The sequence below is a fragment of the Copidosoma floridanum genome, unplaced genomic scaffold (assembly GCF_036245765.1).
Source record: "Copidosoma floridanum isolate Cflo_tuat_1 unplaced genomic scaffold, Cflo_Japanese_pri ptg000030l, whole genome shotgun sequence".
NCBI lineage: Eukaryota > Metazoa > Arthropoda > Insecta > Hymenoptera > Encyrtidae > Copidosoma > Copidosoma floridanum.
Window position 1 is genome coordinate 2,171,258 of NW_028321907.1, and position 20,775 is coordinate 2,192,032.

A 20,775-nucleotide genomic window follows, 5' to 3' on the forward strand; every position below is an offset into this window, starting at 1 on the left:
ATTATAAATGTTGTGATTGTTTGTGTTTATTACGAATAACGAAAATTTTAATACTAAGTAAGATCACACAGATTTTTATCAATCACCTGTATTTTAACAGAATCATTCCATATGTAAATTTATAAATATTCATACTGACTTTTCATTTTAAATATTAATAATTTTTTTTTTTATACTCATAGGTATAAACGTTTTTAAATATTAAAGCTTATTGACGGAGTTGTTGCAAAAAATACGTTGTCTCAAATACAGACTGCTCAAAACACGTGAAAATGACTGAATCAATATTGTGCGATTGAATACTGTCATGTTAATTGTGAATAGAGGATTAGTCTTTTGGACAAAAAAGTAAATGTTTGTTTGCGGTACGCTGATGAAAAATTATGTGTTATTATAACTAAAGAAAATGAATTTCGTACTATAAATATTTATAAGTTATCACGAAAGAGGTAAGTTCTTTGCTACTTTAAAATATGCAAAAGCGTTCACAAAGAGCTTGAGAAAACAGAGAAGTAGAGAAAAATCTGTCCAACAGATACAATACAATAAACGTGCTGGAGCTGGTGCTTACTTATTCATCTCACCTGAACATGATAATCAACGTTTCCAAGGCAAAATCATACTGACATACTAATTAATTTTTACCCCAAGTCAGGTGACACGTGTAATATATTTCGAGAAAAGTCATTCATTTTTTCATTCATCAGCTTTTTCGCCTTTTTTTTTTTTTTTTTTTTTTTTAATCTCATATAAACTTGAACAAAACAAAATTACTCAAAGCGCCTTTTGTAAGCACGCAGCGTAAAACAACGTTGTTGACAGTTCTAAAATACAAGATAACGATTTTCAGTACTTATTCATTAAGAACTTTTTTTTTCGACTTTCAACGAATCAATTTTAACTATACGAGTAACAATAATTTTGAATAAAGTGCAAAAATTTTGGAAAGAACGTTTCATTTTAACTCTGCAGTCGTTAACAGATATCACACCGTGCATACTTAGTTCCTTGACACATAAATAAAAAAAAAATTTTTATACATTAGCATAACGTTTTTATACGATCAAACGTAAATAGAGGAAAATGTTGATATTTATCTATTATAATTAATAATTTTTTTTTTTTTTTCATATATTTTTCAAAACCTTTTTGGCACGTTGTGTGTGAAATAATGTATTAATAAAACACAAGTTAAAAAAATAACCCTGACTTTTATTTCATTCCTACGCAATTCGAAATTGAAAAACGATCATCCGAACTTCAATCATCTGTTGATATTATTATGTATACACTTATGCCTTGAGAAAAATTTTCCTTCACCTACTTCGATATGATTAACTATAGGTACACGTGCAATCGCTGATTAGCAAAGCTCTCGTCTACAAATATATTTATAGCGCACAAACAGGTAATTAGAATTGAAAAACAAACCTGATTATTCCACGGAATTTACAACGAAGCATTTTTTTCTTAATCGTTGTTTCGAGATAAAATCGGAAAAAAAATGTTATTGCTTAGGCGTGGGAAAAAAAGCTAAAATGTTGCATTTTGCTTGTTCGCGATCATGTGTGAGTACTCACTCCTGTTCGGTTCGATGTGAACTCGACAACTTCAGGTCAAAGTTTCAAGCGTTTTCGACAATATTGTTGCTTCAATTCCAACCGTATCTGATGTTTTAGTTTAATTTTTATTTGTTGATGAGACCCGACATAAATCCGACAGGTCCAAACCATAATGTCATGTACTCAAATTTAGGGTAGCAATAAATAAAACACTTGGTACCCAAGCAATTATTACGTGGTCTTTCGCTGCAAGCAGATCATCTCAGTGGAGTATCGCATTTTAGTCAATCGTGTTTGACGTCAAGGAATCTTTTTTGTTATTACGAGAATAAATTTTTTGAAACAAAAATTTTTTTTAACAGGTTTTGACATTAAATAAAAATGCATTGTTTTTAATCCCTCGGACGTGAAATCGTAAAAAAGTAATCGATTACAGTATTATACGTACCACTACAGAAGGAGATTACTCAATACTCAATAGTGTAAGTATATTGTATATAATTGAATTAGGGTAATACATAAAACTACAAAAGTACAGAGAAAAACTATACACTGAGCCGTGACGGTATATCTGATAAATGTATATATGTACATATACGTTCTCTGAACCGAAGTTGTAGCATCGCGTACGTGTAATATAAGAAGTTCACTATTCCACTTGAGCGGTATTACTCTAAAAAATATTCGTAAAAAATCAAATTAAAAAAATTGTTAGTAAAAATCGCTATTGAATATAACGAATTGTGAAAAAAAACGGCTGTTTCAAATCGATTATTCAATAAAGGTAGGGAAAAATCGATTGAGATAAATGGTAAATAAACATTTTTGATCCGATCGAAATCAATTAAAAATATAGAATCATACAAAAAGCAGTACATACTTATTTATAAAGTCGAATCATATTTTCGATCGACCGAATCTACCGAGCCGATTGGGAGTCGACTTGAATCGTCTTTAGTAGGAAGGAAGTACTTTTATAGGAAAAATGTGTAAAAAATTTTAATAAATTGTACACCCATTTAATGAATTGTTGAATATAGGTTTTCGGAAAGCCACTTTTGGTTCTCGGACCACTATTATATTTATTTCTTTCTTTTATTTTTTTTTTAACCCCAGGGAAATATCAACAACATACAAAAAGTCAATTCCACTTCAGCCCAAAATCTTAATTTTTGTTGTTTGAAGGACCCGAGTTATTACTAATATTTTGTATTAAGATTCAAAACAATAGCCCACCCGGCATCCTACTTGTGTCTCTCTTTCTCCCGCAATCCGCAAAACACACCAATACACCATAACACCACCCAACACTCAGTCCCAACCCAACCTTTCTATATCACACTCTCCCTTTCACACGCGGCATTCGGCAACAAAATCTTCCGAGTAAAAAGTTATACTTATTAAAATCACATACCTACCTACTTACCTAGTGTAAAGAGGACAGGTGGGTTGTAGTACTCGCAGGGGTTTATCTACAAATAATTTTCGGCCACCTCGAAGGTGTGGTGTGGATTTGATTTCAAAAGTCAAGCGTAAAAATGGATCTGGACGAAAAGAAGGAAAATATGCAGGAGCAAAGTATCGAGCCCGAGGACAATCGCGTTAATTGTAAGTACGGCGATGAGTGCTATCAAAAGAATCCGGAACATCGCAGAAAATACAAGCATCCCTCCAAAGAGGTGAGTGTGTGCATCATGGAGACCTCACACGTTTTTTTTTCAATCTAACCTTCAAACGTTTTACAAGTATTGACCTGGTAAAAGAAATATTTAATACTTTATTTATTGTTGTCATTGTTTTTAGGAACAGGAAAAGGATAGTATCGAGAACAACGGTGCAAGCAATGGCGATAACAGCAATGGCCACAACAAAAGGAAGATGTCAATGGACAACGGTGATAAGGAGGATCAGTCTCCGGTGGCCAAGAAACAAAATACATCTGATTCGAATGAAGAAATTTCATCCGCAGAACCTCAGGATAACGATATCAAAGTTCAGTCTGACGAGAAAGTGGATGACAAGAAGATTGTGCCCGTTGATTCCTACGAAGAGGCTAAAAAGTTGATCCAAAAAGTGTTCCTGGTCTCTATGCCAAATGACTTTTACAAGATGTACGATTTCTGTAGCGAATTGAATCCCAGTGATCCGTCTAATGCCTTAAAGGTAGCAGATCTAAAACTCGTGGGTCCGTATGATATCCTAAATGGTCTGATAACTCAAGAAAACGCCAATAGTACTCAGTTACTCACTCACTGGAGGTACTACTATGATCCTCCAGAATTTCAGGTCATTAGCTACTACCTTATCTATCCACAGTGGTTAGCAAATAAGTATAAGGTTTGGTAATAACAAATTTTTTTTTATGCTTTTTCAGACTACTATCAAAGGGAACGATAAGGAAGGCTTGCATTTTGGATACTGGAGAGACAGACCAAGTTCTGATCCTATTTTCGTGGCACTAAATTCTTCCGAAGTCAGTCACAAAATTAAACCTTATGCAGAAAACATTTTTGGTGCTATTGTGTGAGTTAACTCGGCTACATAAGTGTCTTCTATCAAAGGAAGTTGTGATTTTTAATGTTTTTAAAATATTTTTGCAGAGCCTATTTAGAAGCAAGGTTGAAGAAAGCTAATCCATTTGAAAAAACAGGCTTTACCAATCTTATCGCAAAATTAAAAGCTTACACTAAAAAACACAATATAAACTTAGACATTCAGTCCACAAGAATGAGATCAAGAGAAAAAAATGTTGTTACTAGAACGATTCATGGAGCAGGCATAGTCTGCCCATATAACAAAAAATCACAAGTTGGATATAGGGAATTATCCGTTTCTGATAGTAAGTACTAAAATTATTGATTGTTTTTGATAAGTGTCGTAATTGGTGTACAATGTTTCTATAAACTTTACAGATGACCTGCTCAAAATAATAAAAAAAATTAATGATGCAAAGGGTGATGCAAAAAGAGAAGAAGGACGCTCAGAACTCGCAGATGTCGTGAGACTTGCTACAATCGCTGGTGACGAGTGTGATTTTGGTACTTGTTTGGAATTAGGACACAATCTTCTAAGTTCTGGAAGTACTCATGTCCAAAATGCTGCATTAGCGATGTTGAACATTGCATATACACAACTTGATCGTCAAGAATTTTTAAAGATTTTTGAAGCTCACATGAAAAATAGGAAGAAGGGATGTAACTTGAGCGTTCTTGAAACGAGTCAATCTGATTAATTGATTTTCAATAACACATTAACAGTGATTTTATTTATTATAGTAATTAAGTGAATTGAAATCCAAAAATATTTTTAGCAAAAACTAGTTTTTTTACATGAAATTTGAGACCAATTTTTTTATCTGCTATGTTGAAACGTAAATATCTGTAAACTTGTAATGGTAGTTTTGTTGAATATAAATTTGACTAAATAATATTTTGTAGAATGCTTTTTATTAATTTTCTCTTGCTTGAGAAGTTATATTTATACAACTTAAGAAAATTTATGAATCATCTTCTATCTGTTTTACCAATACCACGAGTTCCACTGAACAAGTGTTTTGGCATTTTGTTTCCAATAAACCTGTCTCCTTCACCCTTAAGACCCATCTTGCCGACCTTCTTAGCTATCGCCCTATGCGCTATGTTCTTCAACTTTTTCTTCATCTGAAATTGAAAAAAATGCATTATTTCAAGTGCTTATCATTTTTTTTCTCATTGTACCAATGAATACTATTGTAAAAAATATTATACCTTTAGATCCTTTATGCCCATCTCGTCTCTGGGTGGTCTTGAAACACTGCGTGTTCTGGATGTCGACTCTAGACGTTGTTTCTTACGATCAACGCTCATTGACACCGATCTGCTGCGTTTCTTCGTTTGCGTGAAGTGAGCCTAAATTTTTGTTTAAACATTAAGTAATCGTACGCACTATATTAATTAAAGTTGAGATAAAATGGCGTTTATTTACGTTTTCTGTATCTTCCATATCCACGCCCAAGTTCTCCATTTCTTTTCGAAGTCTTGTTACCGAACGACTACGAGCTTTGGCCGGTGCCGTGCGAGGTACAACCGGTTTTGTTGACTGTTTATTCACTAATGATTCTTCTTTCATAATAGCTTTCTTTTCGCGAATCTGTTTAGCTAAAGCTTGGATCTCTTTCTGAAGTTCGGTCAATGGTTCCATTTGATTATCATACCAACCACTTGTAATCTTTTCATCTTCTTCCTCTTCCAGAGCATTTAATTTCTGAAAATTTTCGACAGCAATTTATGTTTTTTTCTTTCTGTACTATAACTGTTAAAATAACTTATATAGGACTAGTCTTACCTCTAAAATATCAGGATCAACATAGTCGGCAATATTGTGACCCTCCCAAATTTCCGGAATAATATCAAACTTCTGATCTCCTTCAATGTCGTAATTCTTTTTAAGATCTAGAACGTAATCGTCGCCTTGTTCAAGTTCGATTTCACGCTCCAACTTTTTCTTTCTCTCAGCCTTTGCGGCATTCAGTGCTTTTTTTTTCAATACAGCTTCAGGTATACAAGGTGGACGAGCTTTGCTGTCTTTGACTTTTGGCATAGCCACGTGCAAACGATTCAAAATAGCATCAACCTAAGGATGAAAAATAAATATTCAACGAATTTGACTATTAGAATGAAAATGCACAATAAATGATTGTTTCACCTTCTTTGTTTTGAACTTTTGATCAACCCTAAAGTCCAGTAACTTTTCACAAGCTGTAGTTTTTACTTCCATCACACCGAAATCTGTAACCGTGCTCATTTCAATGACTGGTATATTCTCATCATCTTCAATTTCCTTTAATGTGCTTCTTTTTTCTTCCGAAAGCTCTTCCATACGTAAAACATCGACTTTGTTGACAACAATTACTAATGGCTTGTTTGTGAATAGAGGCTTGATCGATTTGAACAGTCTCATCTAAAAATTCATTATTCAGTTACACAACAATCATCATCGTTCCTATTATTAGGGAGACATAAAAATCGTCTCATACCTGTTCTTCCAAAGAATGTCCACACTGTTCTGAAATATCAAAGAAGTACAACACACAAGCTCTTAAATGTGCAAGAGCAGTAACAGCTTGCATTTCAATGACGTTCCTTTCTTCCAAGGGATGATCTAAAATTCCAGGTGTGTCGATCACTTGCCACCTCAAGTATCTGTAATCCGTGTGACCCACATAGAGTGATTTAGTTGTAAATGCATAAGGCTGCACTTCAACATCGGCTCTTGTGATCTGAAAATAAACAATGTTAAAAATAATGAATCACAAAGTTCGAGCAAGAAGAGTGTATTTTTCTTTTCTCTTACTTTATTGATAAAACTACTTTTTCCGACATTTGGAAAACCACAAATGATGATAGTTCTCGTGTAGGGATCAATGCTGGGCAATCTAGCCAAGTGCTGACGTACTTGCTCCAAATAGGTCAAATTCGTGGCTTGTCTTTTCATAATAGTGGCCATGCGACCAAGTGCCGCTTTCTTCAAACACTTGCAGCGATAAAGGGAATCTCCAAACTTCATCTGTCGAACGTAATCTTTTGCAACACTAGAACAAGCTTTACATAAATAATTGTGGAAGAGAAACGTGTAGTCGTAAAAAATAAAAAAAAAAATCAATATACTTGTCGATCAAGTGTCTGGCAGTGTTAATTTGACCCAAAGCCAATTTGTAATGATCCTTGTCATACAAAACGTTCATCAGGTCGGCATAAAAGGGATGCACGTCATCGAGTTTGGGAAACTCTTGGATTATCTGGCTGAGACGATCGTGGAAGGTTTGCTGGGCGAACTTGACTTTTCGTACGTAAAACGAACGTATCCTCGATATCGCGTACTGTTTGTGAATGACGGTAGGCGTTTTGCGCTGAGTTTTCGACAGCGTTATGTCGATGAATTCCTGTATAAAATTTAAAGAAAGAAATTATTTTGAAAAGATAGAGATACAAACGAAAAACTTGTCAATCAGCCAAGATACTTTATAAAGTATGTTTACATCGAAACAGAGGATAAAAACGTACAGGTTGAGCAACGACTTAACCTCTAACGTTGCATCTGCAAGACTTACCTTAGCCGTGGGCACGACGGCGATCTTCTTGAAATTGTATAGGGCCGACATGATGACCCGTTAAAACAATCAGTCCCCGGTAAAAAAATATCACTCGCGTTACTATTATTAATAAGATTAAACGCCTAACGAGGTTATCGGCGCGTACACGCAGGCGGTCCACGTGCTTCCGATCCTCGAAAAATGAACACACACGAACCGTCTGTCATCAGCTGATTGCCAAATATATATATATACAGTGCAGAGTGATCGCAGCGCTCCACAGAGGAACTAAACGTTTTTGGAGCAAGAAATACGCTCACAAGGTAAACATTACCGTCAGTTACATGTTTAGATGTGGTTTAGATCACGGATTCGCAGATACTATATAATAGCTTGAAAGCTTTTTTAAGAAAGCTGTTGCGTGTATAGTTGAAGGCCTCATTGTTTGGTAATATCAATCAACAAAATGTAAACTACAAGTATATCCACCCATGAAGTTACATGTATGTCGACGATTGTAAGCGAAAATTTTTTTTTTGTGCAACTGAAATTTAGTCGACGGTTAAACAAAGAAATGGATCACCTTGAAAAAAAGTAAGTATATCATGAATCCGAACAATTGTACATGTAAGATTTTGATATATTACTGGTCGCGGTGTGTTTGATGCGTATTTATTTTATGTATATACTGTATGTATACATTTTGTGATCATCGATAGAAAATCAATGGGTCGAGGAGAAGAATCAAATGAGGTTCGATGCGAAAATGCGCGTCCCACAAAATTGTACGAAACCGGTCCAGGACCACCATGTATATACGCTTGCTTGAAAAAAAAATCTTTGGAAAAAAAGACCCTTCCCGCAGGTGTACATCCGTGCAGCTCTCAAAGTCGCGGCAATGTCTTTCCCAAAGAATCAGCCACATTTTCTTTCACCAGCTCGAGCTGAATGTAGTCACACGAAGTTCCATCGGGACGGTATAAAATTTATACACAACGAAGTAAGCGCACCACCAAAAAAAAGCTCCGAAAGCTCCAAGCTAAGTTGGTCCATCTGTTGCGTCTGCGACCGGGTGCAGGGACATGATATACGTGTTAACTTAATCATACCCAAGAACAAAAATATACAGTATATACACCCACTACCCAGGTAAGGTGGTGGGCATGTACATATTATATACAAGAAGGGCACCCTGAACCTGAACCCTGCGGGAAAAATGCGCGCGCTTGCAGGCTGGCACATCTGCGTATCAATATGTATGTGTGAGTATAGGAGCAAGCCCGCAGGTGGCATGGGGGAAAAAGTGGTAGCGATTGCAGGGAACAGAGACGTATATAGGTACGGCTCTAGCCCCTGGCACCAGAGGGGGTCGGCGCAAGCTTTCAATTCCACGCCATACACCCCGTATCTATGTATACGATATACATATGTATATCGTGTAGCTAGCTGGTGGCTCGTTCTCGCTTTTGCGCTGCGCGACCTGGAGAGGCACCGCCGCCGCCGTCGCCGAGCGCCTCGTCCAAAGAGAGAGAGAGAACCGCTCAGTGGAGCGCGCGACTCTGTGCCGCGAGCACGTGTTATTATTGTTATTATACATCCGACTTGTATCTCCCATACCTTGCCATTGTCTCGAGTGCACTTAACACCGGGAAAAAAAAAAAGAGTCCAAACTTGTGTTTTAAATCATTAAAATATATATATATATATAAATTGTAGGGGGTGCGTTGCCACGGAGTAAAGAACGAAGGCTCAGCGCAGAGGTTGCTTAAAAAAAAAGATCGCGAGTGGAATATTTTTCATCTCCTTGTACCTACACAGTGCGTGTGCAGTGCGAGTTACTTGTATTGCGGCAAGAAAAAAAAAAAGAAAAGAAAAGGTGCTCGAGTTTATTATTCTGAATTGCGACCGCGATCGGTATTTGCGGGACGCGCTCAAGAGGTGTGCTCCAGAGCCACATCATTTTTTTAGTTTACCGATTCGTAAAGTGCATTTTTCTTCTTTGTTTATGTTTGTTTTTGTTTTCATCGTACATTTGCCGCGAGTGCGCGTTTTCATCACTAGTATACGTCCAAGTGCAACGGCATGATGATCCATTACATTAAAATATCCTAAATGATCGATGATGGGGTATATATAGTATGAAGTTCAATGCATTTAACGACACGATTGTGCCAGTGCATCGGTGTAAAGCTGATAGTGAGAACGACAACACACACACACGCGTGTATTTATACAGTTTGTACGTAATCATCGCTCAGTGATTATTTTTGTTTTTCCCCCGTCATCCAGCATCTATACGTAATGTGGACCACGAGCGATCGGAGACGCGTATGACACGACAGCTCGAGGTGAAGAGGATCCTTGCGTGGAGCTGCTGGTGCACCAGAGAATAAGAGTTCCCGAGGATGGCAGGCTCAAGCGAGGTACGTCAACGAGGTAGCTCGTCGTCGTTGGCAGCTGCAATGGAGCCAGAAGCGAACGACACCAGTGAAATACTCTCATGCAGCTAGAGATACGCAGGTGGTTGTAATAAAATCGAGAGTGAAGCGGCTAGTGTACATCGGTGGTTGGGGGGGGGAGGGGGGGGGGAGTCGAGTTGCCCAGCATGCAGGAGTCCTCGAGGCCAAGGACGCGCCGAGCACGACGGAAGACACGCCGAAGACCGTGAGCAACGGTTATAGTCGCGGAGCAGAGAGGCCTCGATAAACAAAGACGGGCATCGCTCGGGCCAACTCTGGTTCCGATCCGAGAGATACAACAGCATATATATACGGAAGAAGGAGACCGAGGGGGTCGGTCGAGCCTAGGGAGAAGAAGGTCAGTCGATGCATTATTTGCGCGCCGATGTAGGGGGGTAATAATAATCATCGCGCGCGTCCCTCCTCCCTCCCTTGCCCCGTATAATACCTACCTGCGTCCTCGGCGAGTTGGACGGTTATCTCGGGAACTCGGGACTTGAGTGTTTTTGTTATTAGGAAGAGGGGGGTGTGCAAAGTTATACACGTGCATTCACACGTGTGTATGTTACAGTGAAATAAATATAGATACCTGAATTCGCAAAGGGTTCGGTTGATCGGTAATAGCCGATTGAAGTGCGAACACACGAGCTTTCAAGGGCCTTCCTCTTCCCTCGCTCATCTTTCCGTCCCAAACATTTACAAAAGCGGATACTATATGGCAAAATAAACACACACTTTGTGTATAAGATTTTGGATGGTTTTTAAATCTCATCTAATTGGTCGAGAATGCACTTTGCGAGGAATATATGAGCTTTTGCAAAATGAGCCACGATGTATTTTTGGTCGCCTATGACACATTTTTTGTTTCCTCGAGCTGAGGTTTTCTCGCTCGATGCAAGATAGAAGAACAATGTCGGACTTTCCTTTCTTTCCTTTCTCGGGCACTGCACAATGCAGCCTCGATACGGATAATATCCATTCAATCTTCCCGATGCATCTTCATGCCCCGCAAAACCAGCACAACGCGCACACATATATGTATTGTATACATGTACGTGCAAGTGTTAACGGAATCACTGAAAAGACGCTCGCGAATATTCGCACTGCCTCTTCTTTTTTTTTTTTCGACAGCATAATACAACCGGTACCACCATTGTGCAAAAATTTATAAAAGAAAAAGAAAAGAAAAAAGTTTTCTCTAGCTCGTCCCGGCGCGCACTCGGAATGTTTAATTTTGCGCTCGCGCGTACACGCGTACATCTGCATTTTGGCGTCAAATGGAAAATACGCGGCCGTTAAAGAATATTAGCGTGCCTTTCCTCGTCCCCCGTAAACGTCTTGAATTCCACCGCGAGGAATTAAAACATTAAAGCGTTTTTGGTCGCAACCCGCCCACTGGGTATTAATTACCCCGAAAATCCGGTGCACCGCGAAAAGCTCTCCCGAGCACTCGTACGTCCAAATTCCGCGGGATGATTGCCGATTAAACATCCGGTTGAAGCCCGGACAAATAATTTGCTCGCAAATCCATTAGAGATTTAAAATCTCCCGGCGACTCGTCCATTATACATGCGCCGCATCTGAATCATTTACCTATACCCCTATATACGTGCCGTGTGCATTTTCGAGTGGTTTCGCATATTGCGTGAAGTGACCCCCCCCCCTTTGGGTGTATCGTATAAATAAAATTGAATTCTGAGATGATTCTTAGAAAAAACCTTGGGAGTAGGAGCGTATTTTATTTACTCATGATACTAAAAAGTTACACTTTCAAAAATTATTCGATAGCTTACGTAAACTTCATAACTTGTATGACGAATGATTCAATTCTTTTTAAAATCATTATTGAATGTTTTGTAAATCGTGTGTTAATCTTGTAGGAATTTTTTTTTTTTTTTTTTTTTTGGTAATTTGATTCAAGGGATCCAAAGCTTTTTAAAAGTGCAATTGAAACCAATTTTGAACTGCATGATCTTTTTTATTTCTTTAATAAAATGGTTTTAGCCGTCTAATTAAAAGTCAGGGTAAAAATAGACTTAAAAAACTATTATAAATGCAAAATTTCCTCGAAATTTTCATTTTTATATAAACGTTGCTATATAATACTATTTTAATCAAAATAATATTGCGTGTTGAATTCATTGATATAATAAAAGACAATAAATTCTATGATTAAATAAAGAAGCGAATCACAATAAGACCGAGTTGAAAACTTTGAAAAAAATAATCAACAATATCTGATAAAATTATGTAGTTTGAACAACACTATGTATATCCTTTGAGGACAGTATTCGGCTAGTTTTTAAAATGATTTACACGATATTATGTCGTTCAAGCTTTAAATGTGATTAACGTATATATACATAGGAGTGCAGGTTCTTGGATCTCGAGTTTGTACATTATTTTTTGGCGACAAATTAAAAATTTTTCAAGCAGACGGGGAACCCTTGAACCTCATTCACGGGGTGAATGTATAATGGCATACACACGCGCACCAATGAAATTGAGCTTGGCTCGTTTGCTCACCTCTGAATTATTCATTAGCAGAGGGACTGATAGCTGATTTTACCTTTTTTCATTAGCCGCGCATTACAATATGCATTCGATTCACCAAGGTGTATACTATTAACGGGTGAAAAAAAATAACGTACTTTTTTTTTTTTTTTTTTTTTTTTTCTAAATAAGTAAAAAAAGTTTTACACGGTGTTGGTGAATGAACCCTTCTTCGCGTATTACTCCAAGTAATGCTCGACCACTTGTACGTTTTGTTGACGTTCATAATAAATAAAACATATAGTAAACAAAGAGAAAAGGAAAAGAAAAAAAAAAATGAAGAGTAAACAAGAGCGAGAAAGGGAGAGGGGAGTAATCCCAAAGAAAGGCTCGGGATGAGAAGCTGGATGCAGGGTACATATCGATTTCAGACGTACACATATAGAAACAAAACTCCGAAGTAGCTACGTATAGGTGGTACAGGTATACATGTCATGCAGATTGTACTGGGGTACACCCGTGCCTTCCCTTTGCTTCGCGAGCAACAATGAGATGGGCGTATAATGGCTGGGACGAGGGGGCTGGGGTGGAGGTATCGTTATACGAATAGATACACACGTACACGTATCTATCACGTACAGAATGCAATCCGTAACTTTCCATTGTTGCAGCTCGCACGTGTTGGCCGACGTGTATACCTGTATCTACGTATGAACGCCTCCCAGAAATTGCTGCAAGCTCCTCTATGTAAACGTACCCCTGTACCAGAGGCTGCCAACAGATGTTACGCGCGAACGCGCGACCAAACTGAGATTTACTTACATATCTCGTGGTGCGCGCGAGAGGCCCGATCGGAGATTTCGCTTATTTTCGTAGTGGCCGTGAGAACGAGCTTTCGGAATCGGCCGACGTGCGCTCTAATACTCTATTCTCACGTTTCCGATTTGTAAAACTATAGCCGAGTCCGACAAATTGTACTTGTATCGTTGCATGTTAACATATTATTATTATAAAAAGCACGTGCAGCGTGAATATGTATACGCTACATATGCATGAAAGTATACATAAGTATGATTTCGAAGTCGATTAACTGTTGAAATTTTCGACGGCCAAATAAACTATGTGTATCCATACGTGTATGTTTATAGCCCCTCAGGAATCGAAAGCTTACTCTGCAGAACTCCTCCCGATCGCCCTCCGTGTATGCTTACCCGTGATGTGGGATATGGTACGTACGTGGTTATCGAGTTACCAAAACTTTCCCACGATCGAGTTGTTGTATATATGTAGATTATGTTAAGTATACTCAATTGTTATTTTCATTTTCATTGTATACCGTAAAAATACCGTGCGACGTTGATGTACAAAAATAGAATCGGAGCGACAAATCGTAACATATACGAGCTCGGCTCGATGTATCACGCAAATGAACTGCTGTTGGCTCGGTCACGTATTTTAATCAACGTTTCAATCAATCCTCGTTTTCTTTTATCATATGTTGTGTATATTTATACACCTACGTGCAGTATGATGCTCGTTTGCAGATGCATAAATACGGTATATTCAATGAATAAGCGGACCACGTGACAATCATATATATTAAATCCGGTTGTGACGTATCGATTGAATTTTCCACGGATAATCATTACATTCGATGTTAAATCTGTATACCACTGCACGTTGGTAAGTAGTCGAACTACATCGATGATTAATTTTAATTGCCGCGTTAAAGCTTTTTTATCGCGATTGGCACGATTTCTTTGCAACTAGCTCGTTAACCATTGTAGCAACAGCCATCAGCACGTAGAAAATTAAGCAGTAAATAGGGTAGTGTATGCACACGTATACATAATTCATTCCCCGACTATTATTGGCGTGTATATACATGCGGCATCTTTCGCTCGCTGATTTTGCGGCCTCGGCTTCTCTTCTCTACTTTGTATGTATATATACATCCCAAACCGCGGAGAGCAGAGCTCCAAACCTGGAGAGATAAATCGCGCGCGAGCTTTCCCTATACCCTCGCTTTAACTCTAAATATTGTATATATACTCACGGCGTATGAGTGAGGAATTTTTAAGGCGTGCTTCTTTTTTCTTCTTTTTTAAGATTAGTAATCGTCGGCTGATTGAAGGTTTTGGAAAAAAGTTAAAAAGCTCCGAGATAACAATCTTTTGTGAGCGAGAAAAAAATTTTTTTTTTTTTTTTTTTTTTTTACTGTATAATACTGTGCACAGGTGATACAAAAACATCTGGTACTGTAGTGTTTTGTCTAAGTAATTTTTTTGGTACAAAGAAAAATGTCAGTAGTAGGCTTGGCTGTCAATTGCAACCGCTCAAAGACCTTATGGAAAATAAAAGCTCGATTTCTGTGGAAACCAAGTATTTTCATCTTAACTTAATTTTCGGGTTGCTTTATTTACCTCGCCATTTTGGGACACACCGAAAGGCCGAGTCATCGGGACGCCAATAATAGTATCGAAAGCACGTTCTCTCCGTTTCCTCTTTTTTTTCCCCTCGCTCCCCGACGTTGAGTGATTGATTTTTTATTTATTCAGCGCACTCGTGTATTTTTATGCCCGCGAAAGCAGCCGAGACGAGAATCACCAAAGTTTGCCGGAGAAAAACGAGTTCATATTGGCTTCGAGAAAGGGAAGCTATATTGGTGATCGCGTATTCCACCGGATAACAGTTGGATCATCGTCTTTTGAGGAAAAAAAAAAAAAACAAGTCACGTTTCCGTCCAATTTCCAAACACCTCGTGCCTTATTAACGAAACGCCGATGCGAGAAACGTGTCCGGATTACCGACCTCCTCAGCCCACATGTATATATACCTATATACGTACGACGAAAAAGGTGTACCTGGGTGCGTTTTATTTTCCCCCGTCCGCGCGAGATTTCGCTCCTGAATAATGCATGAGCTGTCCTCCAGGCGGCTTCCCCCCCCCCTCCTTGGTATATATATGTCCAAAGCCCCCATCTCGCGCACTTTTGTTTTTACCCAAAAGGCGAACAAAAAGCTCCGATGCCTTTTTCGTTTGTTCTTGAGTGCGCTACAAAGGAGTAGCCGTTGGATGATTCACGAGGGCCAAGGATCGGCCTTTGACTTTTGGCGCGTGATTTATGTTTTTGCCAAAGTTTTTTGGCCACCCATCGTGGAGAGGGATGCTCTTGGGTGTGTTATACTTGCGAGGAGAGTCGGGCCCGGGTTGTTTATATTGGAAAGTATGTTTTGGATCGAGAGGGTGACGCTGTAATGGATCGCTCTCGGGGAACTTTCACTCTTGTATTTATCATTTTTAGGCTCCACCGCTCTACTCGTACACTGGAGTGACCTATATATATATACATATATATTTTTTTTTTCATACTAGAACCACAAGCGTATACGTTTCATGGTTTAATGTTTACCCAATGCGAGGTTGATCCGAAGGTAGAACTTTTCAATGGGTATTTGAAAAAGCTCGACATCCGTAAAAACCGGGTGCGTCAAAAGGAGGAGTAACATTCAACTTGATTTTTCTTTTTAAATTTGTTTTCACGAAAACATCAATCCACTTGAAAATATTTGTATGCATGACTTTTTGGCGCCCTCCTCGAAAATAATCCAATCAAGGAGCAGTAGGAGGGATATACGAGGCGGCCCCAAGAAAAATAGGCGCCAGGACAATTTCGCTAAACGCCCAAAAAAAAAAAAAAAATACAACTCGGACCAGTTGTTTTTCTCATCTCCCCTCCGTATCGCGTAATCAATTAAACAGAGACGCAAAATTCACCTTCAAAATTATACAGGGAGTACACAGTCCCCAAAGACTTAGACTACCAAAGGACCCGTGAACTGGCTATCAGTGGCTTTTGGAAAGAGGAGAAAAATACTTGTCCCCCTGAGTTACTACAAAGGGGGTGGAGAAAATACTCTCGAGCGTCTTTACGTTACTCCCATGGCGCAAGGTGTAACGTTGACGTAACGTAGCGAAATGAAAAAAATCTCTGGATGGCTTTGTGTGTTCCAGTGACCGATGGTCGGCCGGACGAGCCATGAAAATCGTCACGAGCCAGCCGGTAGTCTCGCCCTCGAGTCGAAAGCGCGGCGCACCGTTGAGATGACCGCGCTGCGAGCAGCCGAAGCGCCGTGGCACCGAGATCCCCGTCGTCCAGGAGGCGTCGGGGACAATCAGCCGGGAGGACAGCGAGGCTCGTTCGTTCGCACCGCCCACCACCATTGACACCACACTCCCGAGGGCCCAGGGGAGCCAGCCCAGGCTGTTGCTCGCCCGAGGCAGCGACATGTCCACCGACGCGTCCACCCAACGAGGTTCGAGTTTACCTCTTTTCTTTCAATACCAAAATCGATAAAAACCCCACTCATTTATATATAAATGGGCTTAGATCGGCCACGCGTCATTGCGTGCTTCAAAGGGAAAGCTTCACCCGAGCCGAGAGTGACCTTTCAATTAACGTGGGCGCTACTTTTTTCTTTCGATTTGATTCGAGGAGGGTATAGGGGGGAAGCGATTTGCCGAGTGAAAAGAGAACAGGGGCTGGTTGTTCCTTTTTTTTTTTCGCTACTCCGCATAAATGAGAATTAAACATTCGATGCGCACCACCCTCGTGCCGTGTGTGTGTTGCAACGCCACGCAGGCGCTGCTCTGTTTAGCAAGGAAAGAGAGAAAATTGTTTTCAAACCATTCGTCAAGACTGAACCAACATGAGAGTTTGGATTTATTTATTTTTTTTTTTTTTCAACGCGCGTTTGAACAATATTCATCGGTATAGTTTCCCGTCATTTGTGATGCAAGGAGAAAAATGTACGTGTTTCAACACCTGGTGTACAAAGTATAGGGTTTCCTCTGGCTCTTGGCACAGTTTTCGAGTTTTTGTTTTTGTTTTCGTTCCCCGTCCGTGTACTCGTTTTTTCATTGTCCTAAAGGCACAATGGACGAGTGAAAAAAAGAAGAAAAAAAAAAAAAAAAAAAAGTCTTTCCAAGAGCTGGACAGCCAAAGATGAAAACAAAAAGAAGAGACAACGACGGGGAAGAGCCACCCCCGACACCTATTTTTATCAGCGTTTGATTGGTCCGAAAAAAAAAAAAAAAAAAAAAAGAAGCGATGAAATAAAACGTGCGGACGAAACATGGATCAATTTTTCATTTTCCCCCGAAAAGCCGTACGCCTACACGTATACAGCAGCTGAGCAATAACCCGCGGCGGTGGCGTATATGCAGTCCGCAGTCAAGTTCCGCAGTAGCGTTGAATGCATCCGGCGAAGGAGGCTCTGACCGCACGGCCTATTACCATATAGCGGAAACGAGTAGTAGGAGCCACTGCGTCCGACCTTCTTTTCCTTTCACCCCCCGTTGGCATCTTATTGCCCGACGATTTGGCTACGCAATTTTTGTAGAGTTTACTTTTAATTTAACCTCGTGTGAAAATGATAATAAATCGACCCTAAATTGAAAAGCCCTGGAGTATGATCTCAGTTTTTGAAAAAGTAGGGAGACGATTGTTTAACTGTTCGAGTGTTAAAATTTACAGTGTAAAGGAGAAGGATACGCGCGGTTGAGCTAAAACAAAATACGTGGCGCGTAAGAAAAAAAAAAAGGGGGGTGAATATTTTTTAAACCCCAGGGGGGGTGGTGAATTTTCATTTTCATTTGCACGACGTAGTGCTCGCTCGCGTAACGACGGCTCCCATTTTGAGGTTGCACCTTTTATTCGAGAAAAGCCGTTTTTACTGCTCGTGTGTGCTCGTTTGCTCTCGATTAATAAATAGGCCGTTAAAATTAATTTGCACGCCTACACTTACTCCTTGGTAACGATGTTTTCGTGCGCCAGAACATGCTGCAATTTGCGTAAAATTAAATTTACACGGGCTAGCAAAAAAAAAAAAAAAGAGGCAGTTGTGTGTTTCCGTTTTTCTCAAATGTGCAAGGCTCGGTAAGGCTGATGAAAGGTGGCGGTCCGCGATATCCTTTTCGCGCTACTTTGGCTGAAAACACCTGATTTTCTGCATCTCGCTGGCGTTTCGGGACCAAGTATTTTTTACAACGCGTGTTTCCGAGTTGATGTCTCAAGTCAAAAGAATCTCTAATCAATTCTGCGTAAAATCGACTTTTTAATTTTATTTTTGTTAAATAAACAATGGCGAGGCCATTGAAACGGGTGCCCAAACTTTCGTCATCCGCCAGATTAGAGAACAAGCGCGAGAGGATGAGCTACATGGGGGCAGAAAACAAAACGCAGGTGGTAAATATATAGTACAATACGTGGTCACACTCGAACGAGCAAAATCAAAAGTTGTGAGATCCTTTCCCACCCAAAGCTCATCGTATAGAAACCCGAGGCCGGGTCTCCGAGGATGAACAAGCTATGTATATATGTTATACCGAAGGGGCCGTCCTCGCGCGCGGCTCGTTTGCCCGGCTATTCTCCGCGTCTGACCTCGAAAGCTCGAACGAGAATTAAGACTCGGCACTCCAGAAACAATAGCCGGTTAAATATCACCGGGAGTATACACGTATATATATATCTATCTACAACCCACCGGCCCTTCCAGCGTCCATACATATACACATGTATACACATATTATCTGCCGCTGATGCGCCTAAGCCCTCGCGCCGCTGTCTATTGACACGCTCTCGCCGCCTCTTTCCGTTGCCTCGGCTGCGTCTCTTTCTTCTGCCCGCGCATGCAGAGGCTCACCTAAAAAACACCTTTTTTTCCCCTTCGTCTCTTCCTGGACCAAGAGGGTATGTACAGGTGGGGGAGGACGAGAAAAACGAAATAACAAAGTACACACACGAGTGGCTACCGCCACCGAATCGGGGTCGAGTAAGCTCTTCTCCATTTTCTTCGTTTTTTTTTTTTCTTTTCCTCCCTAGCGCGCGCGCGCCAGACTCGATTTTGGGTGTGGATGTCGAGTGCCTAAGCAAGTATCCGTAAAGGATGAAAAAACAATCATAATCGCCATCGGTGAAAAGATATGGCTTTAATCCCTTCGTGCGGACTTATACCGTACCTTTAATGCGAGAGAGAGAGTTTGCGCGCACTCGAAAGCGAGTTACGAGGATTACATTCATTAAATTTTTTACCCTCGAGTCCTTCGTTTTTTTTTTTTTTTTAATTTTAATTTTTTTTTCCAACCCAGGCTTTTTCCTTTATTATTACTACTTTTTTCCCTTAATTACTTCTAATTTACACCGGGGCGTGCTTGTAACGTATCACGTGGGCATAATTAACTGAAAAGGGTGAAAAGGGGGGAAAATCCTATGGATTTTTTCTTTCTCCCTCCCTCCCAAAAAAAAAATGTGAATCTCCGGCATCGAGGTCGAGCCGGGTGAAAATGAACGAAAGCGCGGAAAATGAGGGAACCGAGATTCAGGTGTAAATATCATTTGGCGCAATAACGAGCGCGATATCGAAATAATTTACCAGTGAACGCGGATACGACGCGCGGTTGTCGTGCAATTAGCACGGCCTTTCATCGAGGCCGCCCCCCCCCTCTCTCTCTCTTTTTTTCCTTTGGTGCACGTGTAACAGCCTAAAGCTTTCGAAAGCTCTGAACTCGACTATAACATGTATATACGTACACGTATACCCAACAAAAATTTCCTTTGTGGCCCCCGCTCCCGTGTGTTTGCTCGCAAAGAGCCCGAGCAGGGCAACTAATGCATTCGCGCATAATAGCTTTTTTTTGTTTATATTAAGGAAGGGGAGGGGGGATGGAAGAAAGCGAATAGGAAAAGTAGCGCGCAGGCGGTCTTGGCTCCTCTTTCGGGGCTACCGCGGTTATTCAATACTCGTACGTATAAAAAGGTCGCCTTCGGCTTTTGCCCTTTCGTTTGTCTCGCCGGGTCTGCTCTGACGATGTCGATGTTTAATTTTTTTTGTAAAAGTTTCATACCAACCATGGTCTTGCTACGCGTGGGGGCAATACCTCTGCGTACAATATGTGCGATCAAAATTGAGCTCGTGCACAAGCAGTAGATCGTCCTTGCCGTGCACTTTGCAGAACACGAGCTGCTGATTATTATCGGCTTGTATACGAGTCGTGTAAATTGCGCGCGACAGTCGTTCCAAAGGGACAACTGATCTGAGATAGGGGGAGCGCGTGTCCGACCAAACTCGGCTATTACTACTTAAACGCGTAAAATGCGTATCGGTGGATGAATTTATTAGCTATTCGTCA

General features: G+C 40.1%; 2 protein-coding genes across 2 annotated transcripts; one reads left to right on the forward strand and one right to left on the reverse strand.

The window, feature by feature from the left end:
• The first annotated feature begins 2,872 nt into the window (after window positions 1–2,872).
• Hpf1 (Histone PARylation factor 1) lies at window positions 2,873–4,968 on the forward strand. The gene is made up of 5 exons (XM_014355592.2): window positions 2,873–3,241; window positions 3,366–3,848; window positions 3,937–4,085; window positions 4,163–4,401; window positions 4,475–4,968. The coding sequence occupies exons 1-5, from the start codon at window positions 3,101–3,103 to the stop codon at window positions 4,792–4,794; spliced, it is 1,332 nt and encodes a 443-aa protein (XP_014211078.2). The 5' UTR covers window positions 2,873–3,100; the 3' UTR covers window positions 4,795–4,968.
• A 23-nt stretch (window positions 4,969–4,991) lies between these two features.
• On the reverse strand, window positions 4,992–7,847 carry Non1 (nucleolar GTP-binding protein 1). Its single transcript, XM_014355591.2, has 9 exons — window positions 7,651–7,847; window positions 7,208–7,482; window positions 6,894–7,131; window positions 6,577–6,819; window positions 6,246–6,500; window positions 5,886–6,173; window positions 5,526–5,804; window positions 5,309–5,449; window positions 4,992–5,221 (listed from the first exon to the last, which is right to left on the reverse strand). Exons 1-9 carry the CDS (start codon window positions 7,699–7,701, stop codon window positions 5,066–5,068), a joined length of 1,926 nt encoding a protein of 641 aa, XP_014211077.2. The 5' UTR covers window positions 7,702–7,847; the 3' UTR covers window positions 4,992–5,065.
• Between the last annotated feature and the right edge of the window lie 12,928 nt (window positions 7,848–20,775).